Source organism: Dermacentor silvarum, chromosome 8 (genome assembly GCF_013339745.2).
Source record: "Dermacentor silvarum isolate Dsil-2018 chromosome 8, BIME_Dsil_1.4, whole genome shotgun sequence".
NCBI classification, from domain to species: Eukaryota; Metazoa; Arthropoda; class Arachnida; order Ixodida; family Ixodidae; genus Dermacentor; species Dermacentor silvarum.
Window position 1 is genome coordinate 54,335,492 of NC_051161.1, and position 26,580 is coordinate 54,362,071.

General features: G+C 44.4%; 1 protein-coding gene and 1 long non-coding RNA gene across 2 annotated transcripts; both read left to right on the forward strand.

The window, feature by feature from the left end:
• The first annotated feature begins 6,081 nt into the window (after positions 1–6,081).
• On the forward strand, positions 6,082–26,075 carry LOC119461259 (B-cell receptor-associated protein 31-like). Its single transcript, XM_037722492.2, has 8 exons — positions 6,082–6,238; positions 6,828–6,933; positions 7,121–7,221; positions 8,752–8,938; positions 9,956–10,070; positions 16,943–17,042; positions 17,158–17,258; positions 25,454–26,075. The coding sequence occupies exons 2-8, from the start codon at positions 6,842–6,844 to the stop codon at positions 25,490–25,492; spliced, it is 735 nt and encodes a 244-aa protein (XP_037578420.1). The 5' UTR covers positions 6,082–6,238; positions 6,828–6,841; the 3' UTR covers positions 25,493–26,075.
• On the forward strand, positions 13,180–16,571 carry LOC125947438 (uncharacterized). Its single transcript, XR_007468297.1, has 2 exons — positions 13,180–15,280; positions 15,324–16,571. It is a non-coding gene; the product is annotated as an uncharacterized LOC125947438 (long non-coding RNA).
• Positions 26,076–26,580: the final 505 nt, after the last annotated feature.

Sequence of the window (26,580 nt, forward strand, 5' to 3'; positions counted from 1 at the left end):
CGCCAGCAGTAAGCAACTAGAATAAACATTACTGTTTAAGTCAATTGAACGCATTAAAATTTGCTTTAATATCATTGATTTGTTTTACCTAAAAATCCATTTTTCTACAAGCAGAAACTACATCTTCTGTTTCTGTAAAATGACCGCCTAGATTAAATGGCCATCTCGGAGGCCATGTTTGCAGTGACGCATAGATTGGCCTAAAGATGGTAGCACCATCTCTGTTAAGGCGGCCGGCGGCAATTTCAAATTTTGCTGCGAGCGATTTGAAGTGACTGTGGGGAAAGAACCGCCACTCAGTGGCGTTATATGTAAATCTCCTATGTACCGCTTTTCGAGATGAGCGCAGATAACTCGGACACGCGATGGAAAGCGTGGCCTGTCGGGAAACAGTGACCCGTGGAAACGTATTTCATGGACACTAGTGGAGATGGACCGTATCGGCAAACTATAATGCTATTGACCAATTATTGTTCACTGTTCACAAAAGGGCAAGCAGCACGAGCCCATTTTGCGCGTTTACTCTGAGCTGCACAAAACATAACCGCTAGTCTGAATGGACGGCAAGAGAATGGAACCGCACTTGAGAACGGCAGAGAAGGAGTGGGTAGGTAGCTCATATGGAGTGGTCTGGCGAAAGACAGGGTCAAGCTATTCGAGTACGCTGGAAGATGCCTAATATCTAAGACGTTAAATAAATGCTCTCCATGTCGTATAGCGCCCAAAAGTGGTTCGAGCCCTGCATTTGCGACCAAATATAATAATTATCATTATCAACAGACAGGCTTGCCAAAGCTGCATTGAGTCAGTAGGGGTTGGCAAATATGCAAAACAACTCGAAACATACGTATACACGCGGTAAGCAGGGATCACGTCGTGCTCACCTGTTCGGCCCACGTGTTTCGGTGGTGACTCTGACGGTCGACAGCAAATTTCCCATGGCGCCTTTTCCTCAAAACAAGAGCGTCTCGTCCACGTTGATCTCTCAGGGAGTGGGTCATCCGTCTCCCGTCACCGACGCTCTGCATCGAGCGAACAGACCCTCTCTCGTGCGGTGGCAGATCGAATGGCCAGCTCGCGCGTGGAAATGCCTTCCTGGGCAAGTCAGGACTCGCGCGGTGCCGCGTTTACAAACACTTCGCCGATGTGACATGCACAATTAAGCGACTGCGTCGACTGCGTTTTAGGGGCGAAGCTCCTTAGGGTGTGGGTCTGTCCCTCCTCTGTAGTATGTAGTAGTAGTAGTAGTCGTAGTAGGTAGCCACGTCTACTTTTATGAAAAAAAAAATTCCAAAAGTTGTGTTCGTAGCGCGGAATCGAACTAGGTACCCCTCGCTTCCGAACGCGCGGCGCTAGCCACTACGCCACGAAGCGCACATGGATGCGCGCACCACGATGATAATAAATACCCAACATTAACGAAAGACTGCGCGTTTCTAACGCGTTTGTGCTAGCGCGTTACGGCCCGTGTAAGAAGCTGGTGTAAGACGCTGTGGCCTCTCCGCCTTACCCCCGTATTCATAAACGCTCCTCGACTTGAACTTGACTTGCCACCGCCTTGGGCAGCGCGTTCGTAACGCGTTGAAGGCGGTGGCAAGTCAAGTTCAAAGTCGAGGAACGTTTATGAATACGGGGGTTATACTAGAGTGTACTAGTACACTCTAGTTATACTCTCTCAGCAGTCATGTGATGGCGTCGGCAAATCTCACTCCCTCTCTTCTAACTCTCAACCCCCTTCCCCCCTGTGCAACGCGGTTGAGGTGTCCTCTATTGAGAGACAGTTATCGCGTTGCACTTAACCCAACTTTTCACCCGTTTCTATAACAATCTCCAAACGCGGTGCACGTTCCGGCATGTGTAAACGGCTGCGTAAGACGCTGTGGCCTCTCCCCCTTACTAGAGAGTACTGCACGTGTCTAACGCGTTTGTGCTAGCGTCCCCTTAAGCGGGAGATGGTGCAATTATAATGAAGGGAGCTGTTATAAAATAGGAATGACGTCACATATGGCGCGTGTCATTGGTGGAAGTCAATCGTTCGATTTAGTGCGGCGAGACTGGGCGAATTACACGGAAGATTCACGGTTTACCGATGATTCCCTCCGGAGCTTCGCCGACTCATCATCATTTACCCCGTGGATATGCGGTGTTTTTTTTTTTTTTTTCTATTTTTCTTCACTATGACGGCCGTATACTTGCTTTTTAGTGTGTTTCATTTCATTCTATATACAAGGTGGTGTGAATAGTATCCTTGTTACTATCCCTCCCTGTCTTTTTAGTACCCGATCCAGTGGCGAATCTGGAGGGGCCCCACCCCCAGTGTCGGATTAAACAATTTCGGGGCTCGGGGCTAACTGCATCCTTGGCACTAGTACACTGTATCCTTGGGGCCCTAATGGCGACGATGATGATGATCACGACTGGTTTAAGATGCTGAATTTTTTCGAAGCGCACATGTTACGTTCGCTGATTAGTGATAAAATATACATCATCTTTATCGGTTCGGGAAACTACTTTCTTGGCGTGATTTCTAGTTTTATTTAACGGTTATTATCTGACGTACACGTCCTTCTGGCGATTCTGTCGCGTCTACAAGTTATTATTCTGCTTGTTGCTATACGGTTAGACATTGTATTCTGAAGCTTTATTCCTTGCTTACATAATTTAGATTTTTTTTTTTTTATGGTAAAGGTGTTTTCGTGCCATGCTCAGAGTGAGTTATATGTTTCGCCGAAACGCCCTGTACCTAAAAGACCGCAGCCGAGCTTGGGCCTTTCGCCGAAACGAACGCGACGGCTGTCAAGAAGCTGCCCCGGCCGTCGGTTTTCGATGACAACGGGGGCAGCAAGAGGCCCGGGGCTGCAGCCCCCATGGCCCCCAAGTCCGGCACTGCAGTGCCCACCCCCTCGAGATCTTGTGCAGGCTTTTCAGTGTGCAGTAAGAACGAGAGAGCCACTTCGAAAGTCTAGCAAATTAACGCGTGTAGTAAGCAGTGCAGGTCATCGTTCATTGCACAGGTTCACTTTGCTCCCGAGAAACGACCAATTTTTTCGCGTTGTTTTCGCAACAGTAATGTCTACAAGGTACTTCTTTTCGTAGAAGGGGTTGGGGCAGAACTCCCTCCCTCTTGGGCAGCCCTGCAAGGTTATTTTCTAACCAAAATCTCTCGTCCGCAGGCTATGCATTTCTCGTTGATCCCACTCAAATGTTTTCCCCGGCGACGGGAAACGTTCGAAGCAGTTTCGGGCGGTTCGGGTCCTACTCCGGACGGCGGGCCTGAACACTCCGTTTTCAGTAGTTTTCGAGCAGTCGCGGCGGCTCCTCTGCTTATCGTATAAAGTTGTCGTATGTGCCATTTAACAAGCTTGGTCCTTGTATATATATATATATATATATATATATATATATATATATATATATATATAGAGGATAGAGTGGATATGTAAGCTTTAAAAATATGTGCCCAAAAAGAAGCTAAATATACGCGGTCTTTGCTAACTGGGTCTCGGTTGTGACCATATTTTGAAAGACCTGCCGCAGTTACTGCCACTTGCGCTGTAACTTTAGTACATAATAATATAGCTCCTAGGCGTCTAGCTCAAAACTGTTGGATTTTTACTCTCTTGCTATTTCGTATTTGAAAGCAGCCAAATATAGCGACTTTTCTTTTAATAATGCGACCACAATTAGGCAATATTCAGAATATACCGGATCGTACTTGCGCCCTTTTTTTTTTTTTTTTTTTTTTTTTTTTTTTTTTGCGGGAAGCTACTAAAGCCATGAGGCGGCGGTTCCGGATTGAGAAACTGGACACGGGTCAATTCAAAATCTCAACGTTTACTTTTGCAAGTAAAGCAAGTGGTAACGTCGCAGCAGATGTATGAACTGTGGTATCATCATCACCACCAGCAAGAAAGGGGGGCTCGCTCGGCTTGTGACGCTCGCGCTATGAGCGACCTTGGTTTTGTCTGGTTCCGTGCTGACGAGGATTAAAGGAACGTTCCCAAAATGTGCTGCTGACTGGGTGTCATGCGTCGCAGCATAAACTTTCTTTTTATTTTTAACTGTGATTATAAATAAAGTCGACGCGCACTTCAAAATGCGCCGAAATTCTGAGCACGTGTCGCTCAAAGCTCCCTCCCTCCCGCTTCTGCAGTCGACCGGCGTACAGCTTATTACCACCGTACCCCTTCCTCCAGAACCGGCGTGTTCCCTTTGGTGATTGGCTGACACAAGCACAAGCATTCGCTGCAGTGTACGCCTCAACTATCCATCAACCATGGCCCCCGGTAAGAGAATAGAGAGTTTTAGATGGGGGACGCAAGCGTTGGGGCCCCCTAGCTCTTGGGGCCACTGTACAAGCGCAGTACAGGGGCCCAAGGCGGTGATATATATCCTCTGCGGTATGTGCATGACATTTTACGAGAATAGTCTGCGCTGGGGAGAAGCGTCGTTCACAGATCGTCGTGGACGTTTCTCTAAAGTCGGGGACATGTCCCATTCCAGCGCTTTTTGGCGTTCACCAGCTTTCTGGCATTGTAGAGAGAACCTGTTCCTTTTGAATGGGCGCGCCGTTGACCCCTGCGAGGTATGCGAGCTAGGGGAGCTGACAAACGACGCGGTGCGCGCGTCGAATCGAGAGCTATGTGGAGGCGGGGATCGTTAGTTCCTGGCGTGTCAGTCGGGTGCGTGTAGCAAGCTGGACAGGCGCGAAGGGCCAAGGCTCCCGTTGTTGCGTTTAGGCACTGGCATAGAGTTTCTCACTATAAGTGAAACTCTATGGGCACTGGAGTATGGATGGATGGGTGGATGCTACGAGCGCTCCCTTTGAAACGGAGTGGTGGGTTGCGCCACCAAGCTCTTGTTCTTATTTTGACTAGTGTCCTACCTATCGCTTTATTATTATTATTATTTATTTTTATTTTGTTTTTAAGGAGAGGCGGGAATTCCCCCACCGAGACATGCGGGCACTTCAGCGCTGACAAAGAGAACAGTCGAGAAAGCGTTGGTTGAACAGTTAAGAAAAAAAAGAAAAAAAAAAGTTGAGAAAACTCATAGTGACTGCAGTGCACTGGCGACTTATCGTTCGATGACGACTGTACGCCGTGTCATGTATTCTTATGAACTTCTAATTCCATTTTGTTTCCTTGTATTTTCTTGTTTTACAAATTACAATTACAAAAGGTATGCAAGGCTTGCTACTCTATTACGCACTAGATTATTTGAGCTGTTATCGGTTTCTAATCTTCATTTATGTAGCTGGCTTCCCAGTGAAAACTATTCGTCCGTAGGACATCCAGATCATGTTCCAATATCCGTGCACCGTCTGTCAAACAGAACATCCTCCGTATCCAAATTTGGATATTCTATCAAGGACGTCCCGAATAAATTGTTCCTGACCCTTTTTCGCGGCCCGCGCCGTTGTGCTCCCAGAGGCTTTGTCCTTCAGTTTCCCCATGACAGAGTTATGTTTTTCTCATATGTTCGAATTACAGTCCGAATCTATAGCCATGTCTGCTGCTCACGTGTTCATCGCACTTTTGCGTATTTTCTGACGCCGTTTACTTTGAAAACTTTAAGCCACTTGCCCCTGCCGGGAGGCCTGCAAGCATGAGGAGTGCATCCAATCTTGCTGTGTGTTGGTACAATGGCTCTGTAGTGTTGGCGTTCTGCCCGTCGCATATACATATCTGTCACACAGAGTCTGCTGCGAACGTAAATTATTCTCGCCTGTTCTCACTCTACTGTTGACGGTTCTACGATAACATACTTTTTTTCCACCAAAAAATACCATTCCTACCTTTTCGATTCCCATCTACATTACGCACATTCATCTTTGCCGCGATAACAAGTAGGCCATTCGACTTCAGGACGGCCTTTGATTATAATATTTTCATTGCAGCTAAAGAGTACGCTAGTAGACAGCGAAAGCCGACAGTGTATATTTAAACAACAAAACTACCACACTCATTATATAAACTTGAGTTTAAAACAACTTTTTACAGACACTAGTTAATTTTTAAAATTATGAGTGACGCAAGCGAGTTAAGTGATTGCGTGCGCAATATGCACTGGGCCACTTTTCCTCGGTTGTCCAAGCCCTGCTCGGTGTTGGATTACCTGTTTTGGACCGGCGGAAGAGTGCGTCTCGGAACTTTGTCTACTTTGGTTCGTGTCTGGAGGTGAAGTCGGAGCAAGTGTGAATCATTAGTTTGCTGTCGTTCGTACACGTCGAGACAGCGTGAGTTCCTTTACTTTTCTCTACTTTGCCTCCTATGTAATGACGCGTCCACATTCGTGTTCCCGTACTGTCGTGTTCTCGTACTGCTGCCGCTAACCGACCGTCCATTGCTGTCCGCATTCGTGATTGTTTACTCTAGGATTCCTGATTACTGTAATCCCTGCACATTTGCGTCATACGTTTTATGTTTGCTGGCCTAATGTCGAGAAACGTATACGCAGAGATCAGCAGAAGTTGACTGGGCCCGCACTTGTTGGAACGTTTGGACTTTTTACGCTGCGTCTTTTTCCCCGTTCCGAGTACCCGGTGTGCCCTGTCACGCTAGGTCATGAAGTTTCCTTTTAGCCATTTTATTTCGATGGCAGTGCCACTGTCGCATCTCCAGGCCTCTGTCGAGGCGTTTCAACCGAGATACAAGACCTTAAATACTGTATCATTGGTTGATTATTGCTTATAGTTTACTTTTGTGTGGGTGGGTGCGGCTGCGATGTCTGTGTTGTGAGACGCAGTGATACATATGCCGGCTGTCTTGCTAGGATTACGGAAAGGAGTTCAGGGTGAATTGTAAACCATTTATTTTTCCTTCCAGTGCACAAAAGAACAATGAGTTTCCAGTGGACAATCGTAGCGGCTTTCCTCTACGCGGAAATTGCCGTCGTTTTACTTCTCATGATCCCGTTCATCTCGCCTAGGACGTGAGTTGCGCTCTGCTTACGTTGCCCTTGCTTGGCCTGCGCCGTAATGCATGCCGATATTTATTTTTTTCTTCTTCTTGGCTTCGCTGAAGTTGAACGTCCTGACGGGTTACGTTTTGCACAAACTCATTTGCTTGTGTGCCGGTTGGTTTCTTTTTTAATTTTTTTTTTCTTTTCCCGTCTCAAGATGGAACAAGTTGTTCAAGTCGCGGTTCCTCAAAAGCCTCGGTGCCCAAGCGGACATCTACTTCACAGTTATGATCGTTGTCCTCGTCCTCTTCTTCTTCGGTGAGTGTGTTTTGGAATCTTGTGTGACTTTGTTATAATTAGGTGACGATGTTAAACGTGTACATCAATGGGCGAAATCGCGAGATTCAATTACCTTTTAAAGAAAAAAAATGTTACGTTGCAAGGAGTTAATGAAACAAACTCCCGCACTTTGGATTGCCTGAAATTATCACATACTTGAAACTTTGGTATGCAGTGGCACATTTTGGATTGCATACTCCGCATTTTATAATGGCTTGCAGAAAAGTAAATAAAAAAAAAAAAGTGGCAGTCACGAACAAAGCTTGTTGCATATTATGGCAGAAATGGTTACATTCACAATAATCTCTTTTGTGACTGCTATTGTTCTCACTTGCCAATCGCATACCCAGCCATTTGTCCAGCCCTTTTTCATGCTTTTCTTATCAAACACCCCTACCAGTCAGTACATATCACCTGTTCATTCCTTTGTACACCGTTGTTGCATAATCGCCTAGTGGCAACAGTTCTGCAAGCCTTTTTATTGTCACTGTGTAAGCTACTAAATTAGATGTGCTGAAGCTCACAATGTCAGTTATGAATTAAAATCAAATGCACCCTGAAGCTCAGATGTTGCTTCAACCAGGGCCAACAGTCATTCTGGAACATAGTAACATTCTGTCATTGAGCATGGAAGCTATGCATTTCAGCATAATGTTGATCTTGAAAACCTAGTACAGGAATTGTGTGAGGGCTCGCATTTCCAATGCTTTCTTCCATTGAACAAATCGTAACTTTTTAGAGGAAGCTTTAGCTCCAGGCCAATTGAGATTTTCCTATTTAAATACATGTAAAAAAGGCAGAAATTCTTCTGTGAGGCAACTGCTGAACTGATTTGAATTAAATTGTTGCATTTGAGGAAATAGCTTCTAGTGACTCCGGGAAATGTAATTTTCATTTAGGGGCCTGGAATTGTTTATAAAGATTGCCAAAAATTGGTAAGCTTAATATATTAGAGCAAAATGTGTACAAGTCCATAACTCTGCACCAAAAAACAGTTCTGTAAACCTTGCAAATTAGTGATATATTTCAGAGTGCTGTATAATACATCAATCTTGCCCGCTTTAGATTACTTAATATGTGCGGTTTCCAGAATTGTGATATCAGTATTTATTACTACAGAGTTGTAAACGTGGTACTTCAGTTCTGTTTCTGATTTCGCATTTTTCAACAATTTCTGTAAAAGAAATGATGACCTAAATATCTCTTGAAATTTCGCATGATCTGGCACTAGACGAATTAACATCTACGAGCGAGAGCGTTCCTGGCACAGTGTCCTGGCACTGTGTCAGGAACGCTGTTTTGCTCATAGACGCAAACGTGTAGGGTGGCCCGCCCGTGTAATTTCTCGATACGGTGCCCCCCTGCACACTAGTCAGCAAGTTAACTGAATTTCCAGCGTACCTGTAAACATCAAAGGCACGTTTCTGATGCAGCTAGAATATGTTATTGCAGGCACTCTGTGGTCAACTCATGCTACATACATTGTCCCAAATTTTGTAAGATCCGTAGATGTTCAGGGCCGCTTTCTGTTGCAGATTCCTGTCCGGGAGATGCGCAAGTACGGTGCCCACCGCGAAGAGGCGCAGTCAGAGTACCACCACCACGGAAACCTCGACGTGGAGATGCAGCAGAGCATGAAAATGTTCCGAGCCCAGCGTAACTTCTACATTGCTGGCTTCGCCCTCTTCCTGTGGTTGTGAGTTGCCTCACTTGTCGTCGTTTGGACTCTCTTCTGCTGCAGCTCTGATGCTTTTAGTCAGTGCTCTCTAGTCTGCTACTGGTGCTGTTAGACATTTCTGGCATGTCATACGAGTTACGAGGGCTCATGTAGCGCAGTTCGCCTTAATATTCGTGGGCTTCCTTGCTCCCTTATCTTTTACAGATTTATTTAATTTCATTAGGCACTGAAGAAATTAGCTTTGTCATTGAACAATCGTTTTCAGAGAGACGTCAGTTCTGAAAGTGCGCAGCTCACTTATGGGGATACTGCTCATTTGTATTGGTGAGGACGGCAGGCATTCAGACAGGCATACAGACGTGGTCACTGCAGACATTCTGTCAGGCAGTTCGCTTGCATGCAAGCAGCCAACAGCACCTCTCCCCCCTTAACATGCGGAGCACTTGCATTGTTCTCCTGCTGAGGTTGATGTTGGGGGTTAGATTCACAGTTGCCATGGCTGCACTTTGGATGCATCTAATGGGTACATTCTGTGTGTGTGCTGCTAGCATTAAATGGAAGCTCCCATTCTAAACACACACAGTCATTTATCAATGCGTAGTGTGAGGTTGAAAGCCAGTTAGTGTAAATTAATCCGGAGTTTTTTAATACGACGTCCCTCAAGAGAGTTTGCTTTTGGGCAAAGTGGTACATGATATTTTGAACGAAAACGGCACGAACTAACGGGACATGGCAAAGAGGCACAGTGCTGTGTCTGTCTCTCTCTTCCTTGTCTCATTTGTTTGTGCTGTCTTTCTAAATATGGCGCCTCTCCTATCCAAATCTGACCTTGGGGCATAAAACACCGCATTATTAGTTGAGTACTAGCAGTCCCCCTCGTTTAACCATCATTATATAACTGTATAAGTATGGTTTACGTATTTCGTGGCATCACACTTGCAGTAGAAGCATGCAACAATATTAGCAAAACATGTTTAAGAGGTGCTTCTCCAGCCCTGCCTGTACTTTGCTGAATACGACCTACTTGTCCTCCAGGGTAATCCGTAGGCTGGTGACACTAATCAGTGCCCAGGCTGTCCTGTTGGCTGTCAACGAAGCATCCATGAAGCAGGCGCAGTCTGCCACTGAAGCTGCCCAGAACCTCCTCAAGGTTTGTTGCTTTGTTGTGACTTACGTTTGCATGAGCACTAAAGACTACATGAAACATTGTGATAAACTTGCCTCGACTGTTGAATGAGGTTCACAAAGGGATCTTCTTTCTTTTTTTTTTTCCATGAGTACAATTTGTTTTAGACCCTCGAACATAGCCACCAACCTTAAAGAAAGCCACAGGAAACCTGGACAATATTCCTTCAAAAATTGTATTGTTTAATGCAGTTTAATTTGTTGAGGCCGGCCAATTTTTCATGAAACTCAAACAAACAAAACAGAAAAACTGCAATGTTATTGCTTTGTTAAGCTCAAAACATTAATGTCACATCTGTTAATTGCAATGTGACACATATACGGGCTGTTGTTAGATGTCCTTTTGTATATGGTTGGGTTGCAGTATAATACTACTCACATTTTTTTATCATTAAAGATTAGCGTTAACATGTAGTATTCTTGTCTCTGAAAGTGTGTTTAGCAGTACATTACATGCATTGGATATACCTTGCAGTCACCGTGATGGCTCAGTGGGTATGGTTTTTTTTTGCTTCCTAGCACAAGTAGCACAAGGTTGCGGGTACGATCCCCAGCCATGGCAGCCAGAAAGTTTTCGGGTTTAGTTCGGGTTGAGGTTCAGCCTTCTGAATATTTTCCGGTTCAGGTTCAGCTCCGGAGCAAAAACATAATGGTTCGACATTGAGGAGAACCAGAAAAATTTTAGAAAACGTTTTTCGGCCTCACCCACAAATTTATTTGAGCAACAGGTAGTGGTTTATTTCTACTCTTACGTGATGCAGACCGATGTACCTCTGGTGTCTTCAGTATTACGCACCCAATTGAATACACTGTGACTGCAGGTCCGCAGGCATACTCTGATTTGTTTTCAATGGCCCACAGTGCCCAATGCATCGAGAACAGATTTAATTTCATTTTTACGCCTGTAAGCTGCCATACATCTGCGTGCAGCTCACCCATTGAGGATGTGGCACCAGTGAGGGAATAATATACTAGGTTTGGTAACACCACAGTCCTGTGTGCCAGGTGTTACCCATACAAGGATGTATTGTTCTGCACAACTGGCAACGGAACTCTTAACGGTGCACCCATGCAAGTTCCATTATTTCAAGTTGCATAATTGTTTGAATTAAAGCGCATTCCAACCTGTGTTGGTTGCAAAAACATTTGCAACCTGAGTGTCAGAACTAAGTTTAGAAGTTACTTGAGTCTTGCCTGTAGCGTGGGAGTCATTGATGACGGGAGGCTTAGAGCCTTTAGCCAGCATTTTCTGTCTGACGTGCTTTAACAGAGGGTCCATAGCAGTGTTATCAATTTTTTTTTTGGTGTGTTGCTAAAGTGAGACAAAAAGGTAGCTAAATTTTGCTCCAATTTTGCTAAATTGTCACTGGAACACTTGAGTGAACTTTAAGTAACGTAGGTGTTTTGGAACGCTATAATCCTATAGGCCTAACTTAGCATAAGTTATCTGCCCAAACATTTCGCATTTGTCTAATGTCCATGCAGGTGAGAAATAAGTAGTGAATTTATCCGCAATATGAACAGGACTTTTGCTTTGCTGATATACTTGCATAACAATGTATGATGCCAGCGAAAATTCTGCGTTTGCCTTCAGATTGTGAGGTTACAAATGCAGCAGGATTCCAATGAACACAAGTTATCTGATTTTCCCAGCAGGAAAAACACTTGGTCCACATTACCCCTGAAAATTCTGTAGTCATTGGCGATCTTGAAAGTAGAACTAAATTCTGCGACACATGCTTGGCTGCATGTTAACACCGATAGTGACAATTACGTGACATGTATACAGGTCAAATACTGTGCTTCCGCCCTTTCATATAAATGAAAGGTCCATGCGATACTGATTTGTCCATTAGCAGTGAGAAAAAGAAGCAGTCTGTTCAGACTAGCGTGAACGAGCCGTTCCGATACCTACACCTTTCTAAAGTCGATCCATCTTATTCACCTACTGCAATCTAAATCTCCCCATAAAATTTACTGCAGTATGTTTTGCCAAACTTATTTACCGCTATGCTTGCAAATGTTCACCAATCGAACATATTTAGTGAATGTGCTGAACCTACAGCTTTGAATGTCCCTTCAAATTGCTTTTTAAGGAACTTAAAAAAACAAAAAACATTCATTTTGTCAGTGCAATGTGAACCCTGTGAAGCCCACTGTGCTGTGAAGCCCACTGTGCTGTGAAGCACAGTGTGAATGAAAACCACCAATGTGAAAGCAACCATTCTTTCATCATAGTCACAAAGCCCACGCATCGTACAGCCAATTTCGGCCGTTTACATGTAGCTCTTTAATGATAAAGTGCATTTTATAGAAAATGACTTTCAAAACTTTCCCAATTTCAATGTTGCTTAAATGTCACCAATTGTTCTGTCATGTTGATACAAAAAATTCGCCTTAATAGAAAAATTCACCGTTAGACAGGTTGCTAGATCTATAGAAACATCACTACGACAACAGTGGTCCACAGGGCCTTATGAACTGTTTGTCGAATTGGTTCAAAACGATTCCTCCAATAAGTTCCGGTTTGGTTCAACACCCTGCTTGGATTTAGGCACACACTAAAGGACCGCAGGCAGTCGGAAATAATTCAGAGTCATCCACTGCGACATGTCTCGTTGGCTGTGGATTGCTTTGAAATAGAAAACCCCACAATTTAAATTGATTCGTAATTAGTTTAGGGCTTTTTTTTTTTATTTAATTTTTTTTAGAGCTCAAAACACTGTATTGCAGTTGATTGCATATCGTGGCGCATATAAGTCATGTCGTCAGATGTCCTGCTTTATGTGGCTTGATGTCAATAACACTTCTGTCATTTCTTTCTTGCGCAGAATTAACATTAACAGGCAATCTCATTGTCTCAAAAAGCTTGTTGAGCAGCACATTACTTGCCTTAGGTACATCTTGCAGGGATGATTTCATGTGCCAAGTTGTTCAATATTTAAAGAAATACCATTGCTGAAAGCCCATGCAGTTGTCTCTATTTAAACTTTTTAAAACTGCAAGCATTACTTTGTATTGCTTGTCACATCCTCTTTATTTTGCAGCTGCAAGCTGATGGTGCTGCAGTAAGTAGACACAGTCCTGCTTATTTTGCTCTGTAGCTTGGCCACAGTGGCTATAGCAATCCGCTGCTGATGCGAGGTCGGGGATTTGATTCCCAGCCACAGTAGCTGCATTTAATGATAAGTGCACTAGCAGATCCAGAGGCTATCCACCAGTTGTTATCTAGCTCAGCTGTTGATCATTCATCATCCAGGAGGTTGTTTCCGGAAAGCCACTCTGTCTCCCTGTAAGCAGTAAAGTTGTCTGTTTTTGCCTAGCAGATGCACCTACAAAGGCTTGTCAGCTAATTCGTTCGCTGCTGTGGGGGGCATGATGGCTCCCCTTCTACACAGGGAGTTGCATGTGGCCGTGTCTCGTGACCAAAGTGGGGAATCTTCCCTTGCGTGTTGCAAGGAAGCGTTCGAGGGAAGCATGTTATGCTTTTCTTGCAGCAGGGGTGCGGAACTCTCCCTCATGCAAATCCCCCTTTGGATGCAGGAGTTGTGCATCTTGGAAATAAGACTTTGTGAAGGTGGTGGAGTAGCTGAATGTTGAGCACAAGGCTGTGTTGCTCGATGGGTCATGTGATATTGTTAGGTGTTGACTTGCAAATATTTCTAGACCAGTGGTCTCGAAAATGTTATCCCACGGCGCTCATCGAATCGCGGCCACGGCGACCGCATTTCGATGGGGGTGAAATATGCAAACACCCATGTACTTAGATTTAGGTGCACGTTAAAGAACCCCAGGTGGTCCAAATTTCCGAAGTCCCCCACTATGGCCTGCCTCATAATCAGATCGTGGTTTTGGCACGTAAAACCCCATAATTTAATCCCATGGCGCTCATGGACAGCGTGTGTGACCCTTTTGAGTGCTCGACCTCAATATACCCCAAGCTTATAATGTGATAGTGTTGAGGGCCCCGTGTTGAAGAAAATTCGGTGTGGGTGTTGGCATCCCGTGAGTGAAAAATGCCGACTATATTGTACGCGGCATTGAAGTTCTTCTATCACTAAGGTTGCTCATACCTTGTCGTCTTACATTCTTTACAAAGTTGTTTCTCGGAATTTTTAGAATGACAGCCCATAAACAAGTGTCATGAAACAAAACACTGACAGCGCATGCCTTTTATGTTAAATCGTCTCAGTCTGAAATATGACAAGTGCGAAACAATAACAGAAGATCAGCTCACGCAAGAGGCCGCGTTTCTACCAGAAAGCTTGCCTTCATACATAGCGTTCGTCACCACCATTTCCCGGTAAACATTACGGTTACATAAGCTGCAGTCGCCCGGAAGTGTGAGAAGCAGTCGGGAATCTTTGAATGCTGTCGCGTTACACTCTTAAAGGCGAAGCTGAAGCGCCCTCCAAATCTTTTTGAAACTGCTGAACATGAGGTGGCAGGTTGGATTCTCTGTAGCTGTGGCAGTACTCTGACAAAAGTGGAATGTAAAAATACTCATGTACAGTGCGCTAACTGCATCTAAAAAATTTTAGATGGTCAAAATTATTCCACGACCTCCCACTGCGATGTCTCTTACAGTCTGCGAGTTGCTTCAGGACAAATACCACAATTTAATTCTTAAAGGGACCCTGAATCAATTTTGACGGTCGTGTACAAATATGGTGAGTCGGTACGGTAGGTCCTTCCGATCATTACGAGACAGATGTAAGTGCTCTGTGTAATGCGTGTCATTTATTATTAGGTTTTTAAAATGTGAATTGCTACGAATCACAGCGGCACCGGTCCTCTTCATTTTCCACCGCCCCTTCCCCCGCTACATAGCGTGGGTGAGTGATGTCACTCGGGTGAGTGATCGATTGGCTGCCCACGTTACATCATTGGGAACACTTGAAACATGCCGCTGAATTAACTTTATTTTTAACAACATACGTATGCACAGTAATTTGTGTATCCTTATAATAAGGACACCAAATGCAATAAATCTAGATGTTTCTTCAAACCAATGGCCCACTTTCGCCTGAAAATGCGGATCGTCTGCCACAGCTCTGGCCATGGCAGCCGATGGGATGCGGAGGGGTTCTCACATAAAAATAGGAGCACTGATCTTCTTTGGTGGCAGGAACATCAATGCTACCAGCGCTGTATTACGCTAGTCTTGCACTGCAGGTGTGTGCAGGGAGTAAACTGCAGCGACTGCGTACTGTAGAAGATGAAAACGCTGCATGTCAATGTCAACACCAACCTCCTTGGTCAACACAGCGATCACCTGCAGTTCTGAAAAGAAAAGTGCTTTTAGCAATGGTTGTATATAATTGTAAGAGCCAAGCTTGTATATAATTTGCCCAGAAAGTCTTTGTGTTTCACTTCATGTAGTCCTGGCTTAGCAAGAAAAACTGCGTAGGAAAGACATGTGGGAACACACTTGGTTCAAATCAACCGGAAGTAGACAATATCTGCATCACCGCTTGAAGGAGGCGGGACATTGTGATGGCCGCATGTTGTAAAAGTTTAGGGGGCTCACCACGGCTTGAGGGGAGGCTAATGCTTAACCACTTGTACATGTGTTATTATAGTGCACTGACACGAAATTCTTGTGAGAAAGCATTCCTTGAGAGATACCCTCTGTCAGGGACCCTTTGAGCCTTTTGAAGGTAACGCACTCCCCATGCGGCAGTGCAGTATATAGAACCCTAACCTTAACAGTCATTTTCATGTTACTTAGTAATGTGAAGCATGAGACCTTACTGGAGTCTCGAGCATCCTGCTACTACATTTGAGTTACACTAACGAAAATAGTGCTGAACAGTCGTGTGCGAATTGTTTTGTAATGTTTGATTACACCGGCTTGGTCAATCACGTCACATTTACAGTGATATCCCTAAAAGTGTAATCAATCAAGGATACAACCCCGTGAGGTGCTGTGTGCCATGTACAGTTGGAGGCGAAAGTTTCGATAACGATGGCTCCACAGAAACATTTTTTTCTACGCAGCCTGTACGTGCCAGCTCAAATCAAGTGGCACAACCTACAAGTGCATGTTCGACAATTGCTGTGTATTGAAGCAATTCCACTTTGCAAGAGCTATGCTATAAGAAATTTGAATCTTTCGCTGGCGCTGTGGTCTGCGAACTTTTGCTTGTTATTGTGCACACTGCATGACCTTAAAGCTACTCCATAGTCTGCGATTGGCTCTCGCCCTCAATAATGAATAGAAGGTTGTACAGGTTTTGCTGTGTGATTTCTCGCCTAATGTGCAGTGGGCGTCAAAAGTCTGCAGTATGCAGGTTCCACAGAAATGGCAAATTTAAGCCCAGTTTTTGCTTGCAGCTAGTAAAACTGCACAACACTATATTGGTCATGTACACTAGCACGTATAGGTAGCATATCTGAACTCCTGATTGCTTGCCTGAGCTTGGCAGATATTCAGCTTTTTCTCAAGGTTACTGCCTCATTAAACTTTTTACATCGACTGTACGCCAAAAAAGATGGTGGGTGCATGTATATGCAATTTGTGCTGCTGGCTATGTTCATTGTCTCTCGTGCACTCACAGTATTAAAGTTTTTTGTTAGCCTGCAGCAACAATTGTGGCCATCACTGTAAGTTTGTTGCAACCATATTACAGGCCTTGTGGGGCCAAGTGTAGAAGGCAGCTTCGAGAGCAGTGCATACAACACTTCCACACATTTAGGAACATTAAATTTGGTCTTCCTCAATTCAATGAAAGAAAACCGACGCCAACATCTGCATTAGTGCGTGGCATGTTTGTGGGAAACAGACGGTTAACACCATATCTGTTATTTTTCTTTCTTTGTGCTTCTTCGTTGCAGAAGAGCGATAACGCGAAGCAGAACGAGGGTAACAGCAAGACTGAAACCCTGGAGAGGGACATCAAAGAACTCAAGACCGAGCTGGAGAACGCCCGCAAAGGTGACGTGTTGTGCACTTTCTTTTACCAGCATGTACTGGGAAGCCGAGCTCATTCGGCGGGCATGGCGCAGTCTTGCTCACTGGATAAAAGCCACTATTGTTTTCACTTCTGCAGAAGTGACCCACCTGACCAAGGACAGGGATGCCTTGAAGCTGCAGGCGGAGAACTTGAGCAAGGAGTATGACCGGCTGTGTGAGGAACACTCCAAGGCACAGGTATGCTAGTGTTGCGATCACTCAATTCTTTTCCTACCAGGTGCTTGTTGGATGGATGGATGGATGGGATAGCTTTATTGTAAGGTCCTACGGGCTACAGGGCTCAAGGCCCCATAGAGCGGGCTACTTCCACGTTGGGACCGGGAGTTTTAGCTCCCTGGCCACATCGTGGGCTCGCTGGATGGCCCAGAGCTGTTCCGCCAGGTCCGTGCTGCGTAGTGCTTCTTGTAGCCTGGCGGAGTCTTGATTCTTGTTTGCGTGGGTCCAACCACACCAGATTTTTTTTTTTTTTTCTGAAGGAACTGCTGAACTCAATATTTTATGTAATACATAAACAAAAACCAGAATAAATGCGCTTTTCACGCTTAAATATTTTATTAACGAGATGTATGTTATAAAAAGGATATAAATTGCCAGATTTAAGATTGCGGGATAAAATTGAACAAAGTTTGTAAAGACATGCTTGTATCTACTACGAAAAAAAATGTAACAAAACTGTATTGCTGTCTAATAGGCACCATCTCCGAAAAAAATCTAAAATTTTCATTGAACAGGTATTCCTTTACAAAAATTTAACTGCAAGCACTACAGTTGGGTGCGCCGGGCTGTGGCCGCCGATGTTCCGGGCTGGTTTGCGTTGTCGCTCTCAGTGTCAGTCCGATGAAAAGGCAGCATCCTCAGACTCGCTGCTGCTCGATCCATCAATAAAATCAGCCGCAGACGCAGCAGAATCATGAGATCTGCGATCTTTCGAAGCATGCGCACCGCTCTCAGGAGATGGCCATTTTTACTTTCTACTTTGACGACCGCAAAATTTCGGGGCGCGTTCAAAAATTAACGCCTGCCGGGGAAAAAAGTGAACTGCTTAGAAAACAGAAATATAGTTCTCCTCCGTGACGTTCGATGGCACAGTGTGTCCGTGAGCAGGGCAGAAGGTCTCGAAAGCGGTGTTTCCAACCATCGATAGCGGGCGACCATTTTTGCTTTCTACTTTGACAATCGCTAAACTTCGGCGCACGTTCAAAAATCGCCGCTTGGCGGGGAAAAGCGGAACTGCTTAGAAAACAAAAATGTAGTTCTCCTTCACGTCCGACAGTGCAGTGTGTCCGTGAGCTGCACGGAAGGTCTCAAAAGCGGCGTTTCAAACCATCTAATGAATATTTATCTTTCTTTGAAGAGCTAGAGAAAAATAAGGCAACTGCACAGCACGCAAGAGCGTGGATGCACGGAGAAGACGGCAGAGTAGAAGAAGAGATAGCGTCCGCCATGGACTGCATTCGATCTAATTACTGTAACTAATGTAAATACAGTTTTTTCATCATAAGCCGTGAGCATTTATTCTATATTATCGATAGCAGGCTAACGATGCCCAGTGGGCACGGTAGGCAAAGAGTTGACCATGAGAAACATGAAAAGGAAAGCACACAAAATATGGACGCTGTTGGGGGAATGCCGACGGTGATTAGTGGAACGCTGTCTAGTCATCAAATGCAATGTTGTAATTGCAAGTCTACTCCTATATTTGGAGATAGTTAAGTGCGTTTTATAGTTTAGGCGTGTCATATCGGTAAAAGCATGTGTGTAAGCAATCACTCGATTATCTTGCATAAAGAGGAATTGTCACGCCTGAACTGATATCTCTTATGGCGAACAGATGCCTGTTCGGTGGCTAGCAACGACTGACCCTGTCAGTGCCAGGAGCTGCTAGTCTGTACGTGCAGCAATGTTGCACAAATTGCTTTAGTACTACGACGTTGCAGTTTACATCAGGAAATGTGCAGTAGTTGCCTGACTAACTGGCTACCAATACAGATAGAGGTGCTGTGAGCAGGTAAGGTGTACAATAGAACTAGATCCACAACGAAAATTAAACCGCCTGTTTGACAATGCAACTGAAGACAAATTGAAGAGAATGTGCAACTGTCACGCAAGCTGTCAAGCTGTCAAGCATTATAAAAAAGAGATCTGGGGCCAAATTCAGAAAGCTTTTCATTTGTAAGTGTTGTTAGGCGTTGGCTGGGTGCTTTCGCTAATGATATGTCCAACCTCATGATTAGCTAGCATCCGTACTTACAAATAGCTCTAGCATAATAACATTTCTGTGAATACGGACCCTGGTTTATTGATTGTTCATCATCATCAGCCTATATTTATTTCCATTGCAGGATGAAGGCCTCTCCCTGCAATCTCCAATAATCCTTCTTGTGCTAGCCGATTCCAAATTGCGCCTGCAAATTTCCTAACTTCATCACCCCACCTCGTTATTCACTAGAAAAAAAGCGAAAGTCGTGATATTGGCCATTCTGACTGGGGACTTTTACTCTAGAGCACGGTGTAAGATATATACTCTTTAGGTGGGGACACTTCTCGGCTTGCTTGCTAGACGCGATCGACCAGATAAGGTAGCAAGGCTGCGCGTCTATCGGGGCGGTGACGGCAGCGGACACCTATCGGCGGAACGACGCAACTTCAGTTAGAACGCAGGCGAGGGCGTGCGCCGACAAGGAACGCGCGCAGGCCCTCTCTTCTGTGACCTACTTTCGTGCGCCACTCAATCTTTTCGGATTTCCCGCGAACCGCCGGTTGCTATAACAACGGGAGATTAAACCAATAAAAAGCTTTCTGTGTTCAAGTTGCGTCATACTGCCGATAGGTATCCGCTGCCGTCACCGGGCCGATCGGCGCGCGCCTTTACTACTTTATCTGGTCGATCGAGTCTGGCGAGTGTCCTCACCTAAAGAGTATATATCTTACACCGTGCTCCAGAACCAGGACTGTCCCGGTAAATATGAGATAGTTGGCAAAGCAATGTGTGCATGAGTGATAGGTTGTCTTCTGATGAGCATGCGCAGGTATGTTTTGTCTTCTTTTCTGCCACTGTGCGACCATTCAACTGATTGTCGGTGTTTGTGTTGTCCTCTTCATTCCTCTCGTGTCTATATCTTGTGCGCCTGCCTTTTTAGAACATGAATCCCTGCCGGCTTGTTCAGCTTTGTCATTCTAAAGATGTGTCGTGAGAAGAATCTGGAACTGACGGGCTTGTTCTTGTTATTAGTAACAACCATTCAAATCCAACAGACAGTGAAGTCAAGGAAAATGTAGAGAAAATGAATCATTTTTAATTGAAATGTGGGTTTAACAAGGAATAGGCAAATGAGTGGAGTAAAGGACAACTGGCAGCCTGTGGTAGCCAAATCTGCAACCTCTGCACAACACTCGAGATGCTGTACCAAAATTGAGCTATGGCAGCGGCCGTCTCACCGTCCACTTTCTTGGGTATTCATGTGCATTTACTAAATCTAGCCCTGGGAGTGTTATCCAGCACTACTTACAGCCACTGTGTGTTAAATGTCTAGGCTTAATAAACAAGGGAGACAATAGTTGTTACTCACTGACCTCATAACAGTGGCAGACATGATGTAATTACAGAATTTTAAAGTAGGCCAATACTCAAAGCATAACCTTTTGCTAGAAGCCTTTTGCCTAGTGCTATGCAAAAAACGTGCAGCAAAGTGCATTCCTGTTTCTGCTAAGTTTTCCGTGCTACATGTTTCCACAGAATGGAAACACACAAACCTGAACGTTGATACACTTTACTAAAGACTTGCTATGCCCTTTAGAAAGCTCTTTTATTCAGTTGTACATGAAGCATGCTGATAGTGCAGCTGCAGGTGGTCTGGTTACGTCCGGGTTGTGGTTTGGTTCAGGTTACGGTATAGTCTCAGCAGCCAGGACTAGCAAAGGGTGGTGCTACAGTCTCCGATGTGAGATAAACCCACGCAGCTTGGCATGTTCGGTGATACATAGCGAGATATTGAGTACTGATTTCTCGAAAATCAGTTGTATTGGCAATTATCGCTGAAATATTTATGTCCACCACTGCTTTGAAGCTTGATCAGTACTAAAGATTATCATTTTGTATCCCCCGTATTTAATCATTTGAGACAGTCGTCGCAGGAACATGTGTAAACAGTTTTGAAGGGTCATGAAAATGGTGTTCTTATAACCACATTGTGCAAACAAAATTAAGCTTTTAATAATCCAATGCTTCTCAGTTGCCAAAGCAGGATATGGCACTTATCTACTTAAAGTGGAAAAATCTAGTCTCTCGGTTTTGCTGCAGCGTCTATTTGAAGGCACTTTTGTGGAGGAGTGTTTCCAAAGCAGTTTCCTGATTGCAGGAAGATCAGAGAACAATTAATAAAGTGTACTCTACAGAATGTGTCAGCTAACTCGTGTTGTGTGTGTTACGAGAATGCAACCAACTTAATATTGTTCATGCCCTCTTCAGCAACTCGGGGCATTTTTTACTATGAGTTTAGGTAACAAATTAACAATAACTAATTATCCAACTTTTCATATATTGCTTTAAAGGGGCCCTGAACCACCCCTAAGGCTTCGTGAAATAGCATAGTCCGCAGGTAGCATACGCTGCTGTGAACATCTCGGCCAAGTTTTGCTGTCGTACGCGATGCGTGCAGCTCGCAGGCGGAGTGCAAAGTCGCCTTTCTCTCAACCACTCTAGAAGCCATGTTCACTCTTTTCTGGATGCTTTATTTCGTAATAAAGCAGATTCCCATATGCGGCTGCTATTGGTAGCTGCGGTCAGCTACGCAGCGTAGATAGCGAGGCCACTGCGGGGTGCCGCCACGAGTCCACTGGCTAAGCGCACTGCGGCTTGCCAAGGACAATCGCATTTGGCTTATTTTTAGTGCGTTGTAGGCACCAAAATTGGAAGTCGTGGCGTCTATGTTAACATCCAACATGAAATTTGAACTGCGTGCCACGGTGACATTTCGAAGGCGGAGCGTTGTGGCCATGCCCCACTCTGCCGTAGCCTTCGCAGAGCACAGCGGAGGCTGTGTTTGGTTGCCAATAACTCCGCTTCTGCTGAACGCGTTGAAGTACTTTTTGCGGCAAAGTATTTCTGAAATGGTCTATTTTCACTTCAAATGCCTTTCTACACTTTGATAAAAAGTGGTTCCAGGCCACTTTAAATGCAAAATCTTGAATAGAGATGTAGAGTCGTGCTTCTCAAACTGTGGGTCATGACAACCAAATGGGTCACAAGCCTTTCCCGGGGTTCATGGAAGGTCCAGCTACTTCTGCTTGCCAGAACAGAGATGAATTTTCATTCTTTATGCCCATACTCATTCAACGCCGTTCTGAAATCGTGCTTCTTTCAATGGCCTCTTGATTTTGGGAAAAAGCCAGAAGTCGCAGGGGGCCATATCAGGAGAGTAAGAAGCCTGTTGAACTACAGGAGTCTGGTTTTTTGCCAAAAAAAGTCTGAATCAAGTGCGAGGAATGTGCAGGAGCATTCTCGTGATGGATGCACCAAATTCCTGTTGACCACAACTCCGGTCTCTTGCGCCACACAGCATCACGTAGGCGACAGAGGACATCCATGTAGTACTCTTTCGTGATTGTTTGACCCTGTGGTACGTACTTACTCGTAGTGTACTACACCGTGGGAGTCAAAGAAAGCTGTCATCATCACTTTGACATTGCTGCGCACTTTGCGGGCTCTTTGGTCTTGGTGACTTGGAATGCTTCCACTGTGACTGGGATTTGGTTTCCGGGTCGTACTCGTCACCAGTGATTATGGTGTTCATGAAGTCGGGGTCACTGTTTGTGGAATCCAGCATGTCCTGTGAGACTTCAACACGAAGTTGCTTTTGCTCCACTGTGAGCAGCTTCGGCACGAATTTTGCCGCAACTCTCTTCATGGCCAAATCTTCGGTCATAATGGAATGTGCAGAAAAAGTGCTGATGCCCACCTCTTCCCCAATTTCTCGGATAGTCACACGATGGTCCCGCATCACCACAGCGTTCGCTTCGGCAATCACCTGATCGTTTTGGCATGTTGATGGCCGACCGGAGCGTGGCTTGCTCTCCACCGATGTGCGGCCCTCTTTAAACCGGTTGTACCACTCCTTAATCTGTGTGCTTCTCATAGCATCGTCACTGAAAGCCGTCTGAATTTTCCGAATGGTTTCCACTTGGCTGTCGCCCAGTTTCTGGCAAAATTTGATGCAGTAGCGCTGCTCCAGTCGCTCCGTAATTTTCCTTGCAATAAAAAGACCGACGAGAGAACTGCGCACTACCTCACTCAAACACTGCGTCCCAGTGACTGACGCTATCGGCAGGTGGGAAAAAATTTGCGCATGCGCACGAAGGTTCAAGGTCGGCTGATGCAAGCGCGCTTATTCATATTGATCAGGTGTTCGCAGAAAAAAAAATGTCTGATACTTTTCTAACAGGCCTCCTATAAGCCTATATTTCACTCCCGGAATGATGTTTATTATGCAGAGTTAATATTAGTTTTGGCCACAAGATGGACGGTGAAACGGCAAGACAAATGGCGATATAAACCATCTGTCACCACAGAGAAAACTTCACCGAGCACGACCTCCAAACCGCAGCCACTTTTGTCTCAACGAAACTGTAGAATTGGGGTTCAGCAGATATTATTGTATCCAGAAAGTAAGAACATTCTTCTCATTAAAATAAGTGATTTAATCAATTGTTAAAATAACTAACAAATATTTTTGGTAGCTCCCTCTCTGCTGTGGTTAATGTATTTTAACTAAATTAAAATCTAAATGTATCTCTCAATGAAAAAAAATTTCAGAAGGCTTATAAACGGGGGTCATGGTAGGTTTAGTACTACTAAAAGGGAAAAGTTTGAGAAACAAATGTTTAAGAGCCTATTGACAAATATCCGAATTTTTTTCCGTGGCGATAGCTTCTGTGGTATTAATTTTTCCGAGCTGAAAAGAAAACGTGCGAGATTTGAAAAAGTAACGCATGACTAGGCGTTCGGGCGCAGCGACATTAATGCCCTCAAACATGGCACAAACACGTTATTGATTCTGCGCGCTTACCGAAGGCACAAACATGCCATGAGCAACGGAGATGCATCGACTGCAGTGGTCTTGGCTTCCACATTTGCTAAGATATCTATTGAAGCCACGACGCGAATTTAGCCATGGGAAATACGATAAATAGCACATGGTAATTCTCAAAGCTCTGGGAGTGTTTCTGCCTCTGAAGGACAGTGTAAAGGGAGAGGAGGTCTTGGCGGCCGATGGCGGTGTATCGGAGACAGCGGTGGTCGCTGTCAGCTGTAATTTTTTCATGCGGCATATGCATGCCTTTGGTTTGCGTGCAGCATCAATCATTCGATTGTAGCATGTTTTAGAGCATTAATGTCGCTGCGCACCTAGTTGCCTACCTAGTTGCACACTGCTGCCTAGTCATGTGGTACTTTTTCAAATGTCGTGTGCTTTCTTTGCAGCCCTGAAAAATTAAAACCACAGCAGCTATCATCACAGAAACTAATTATTTGAACATTTGTCTATACGCTCTAAACTTCTCCAGTAAAGATTTTGTATTTAAATCAATACTACAATAGCAAGTTCGTGATTTAATATTTGATAAATAATTACCTAAGCTGATAGTAAAAAAATACTGAGTTGTCAAGAGGACAGTGAACAATACTAAGTTGGTTGCATTCTCGTAATGCACATGTGGGTTTTTTTTTAAAGCTTGGCATGAGTTAGCTGAAACACTCTGTAATTGCTGTATAGCGCTTGCACATATAATCCACCCTCTTGGGAACTACATAATGTATGTCTAACTGGCACAAATATCTGCATACAACGTTAAAATTTATAGAAAAGCAACATTGCGCAATTGCTAGCACGAGGGAAAGCTCCCGAGACAATTTTGTTTTGTATCTTCCATTGCCATTGCTTTCGTATCCTTGCTGCACTGAAAACCATGATCTCAACCAATAATGTTTTTGTTTAGTTAGCATTGTGGCTGCTAATAAAGATGAACTCGTCCTTTATATATATATATATATATATATATATATATATGTGTTTATGTGTGTTTTCTCTGTATGCAAGGTTGAGAAAGCTTTTTAATCAAGTGTTAGTTTAATCTGATGCATGAATCTGTAAAAAATAATGAACATGGACTGGTATATATGCCAAATCTTCAGAGTTTATCTTGAAGGAAGAGGACACTGATCCCTCTTGTCTGCAACCTTTCGTCTTGGTTCCAGTACAGTTTAAGCCATCAGTTACCTGCTATACAAAGTAGTTTTTTGTACTGATCCTTTCCCACGTTTTGTCTGACTTGCTTTTATCACGTTTGTGATAACATTGTTTCCCATGCGTTTTTAGGCTGCAGGTGGCGAGCCAACAAGCAAGAAAGACAACTAGGAATTTCGTAATCCATCCTCCGAGCCAGTGTGACTGCTGTTCGGGTGAAGATTGCACGAGCACTTTGGTCTTCTTTTTCTTGAACCACAGCCATGCTTCTCGGAGAGAGACAAAGCACATTGCAAAGTGAACATTGAAGCGTGGGTGTGTGTGTATGGGATGTGATATTTTAACAGCTAATATTGTGTGCTGAATGTGGGGGTTTGGCGTTTGTCACGACTGTTTGCACATCACATTTCGCTGCTCTTGCAGGAAGTGTGTATTTAGTTGAAATATGCCTTGTAAAATATAGTGTTTGTGTCTTCTCCCTATTGTTCTGATACTGTTCTTTTACTATTTTGTTTAGAGACAGCAGCGCATATTGTTAGGTTCTCTGTCGCTAGAACCGTCAGGCGCACACAATGCCTGGCACATTGTTTATAGAACTACTTATGCAATGTTACTCAAATACTAAAGCAACTTCGGACCTTCCTGTTCAGTTGTCTACACATGCACTAAACAATAAGCATGCGCACAGAAATGTGATTTACTTTTTTGAATGCTCTTGCCTCAAATGTAATGAAATAAAAAGATCTCCGGTGTACGTGTCTTCTCGATGTCATGTTATTCCCCAGCACCTCGTTAGTCGAAGAGGGAGGCACACTTTAGTTTTGAATAAAGTCCCTTGATTGACGAGCCGCTCCTCGCTTTGCAAAGCCACGCTGTTCTTTGATCCGAGGCCACTGCCATTCGATCTGTCACTCAGAATTGTTTCAGCTTCTGCCTTCGTAGCTGGAAGTCAAGAATGTGGCAGCACTTTCTACACTGCAGTCTGAGAACAAAAATGAGGATTGAGAGACTTTCTCAAGTTCCAGTTGGTGCCTCATGAAGTTACATACTCCGTTGCATACTTTGCAGGCAACACTGTGAAAGCGACACAATTGTAGTGCGGCCATGAAGTCTTGCTCCGTGCGTTTAGCGGTGTAGTTGCTTTTGATCCAAGACACTTTCAACAGAATGACTACGTCATATATTACAAATACAACTTGTGGACGAAAGGTTATCTCAGATCGCGTGTTAATGCACTTTTGTGCTTTCCGTATATGACT

Excerpts from the sequence above, each read along its gene's own strand:
- LOC119461259 (XM_037722492.2), top strand. The coding sequence starts at position 6,842 with ATGAGTTTCCAGTGGACAATCGTAGCGGCTTTCCTCTACGCGGAAATT. Across the intron at positions 8,939-9,955 it reads TTCGCCCTCTTCCTGTGGTT|GGTAATCCGTAGGCTGGTGA; the intron begins GTGAGTTGCCTC and ends CTTGTCCTCCAG. Across the intron at positions 17,043-17,157 it reads GCTGGAGAACGCCCGCAAAG|AAGTGACCCACCTGACCAAG; the intron begins GTGACGTGTTGT and ends TCACTTCTGCAG.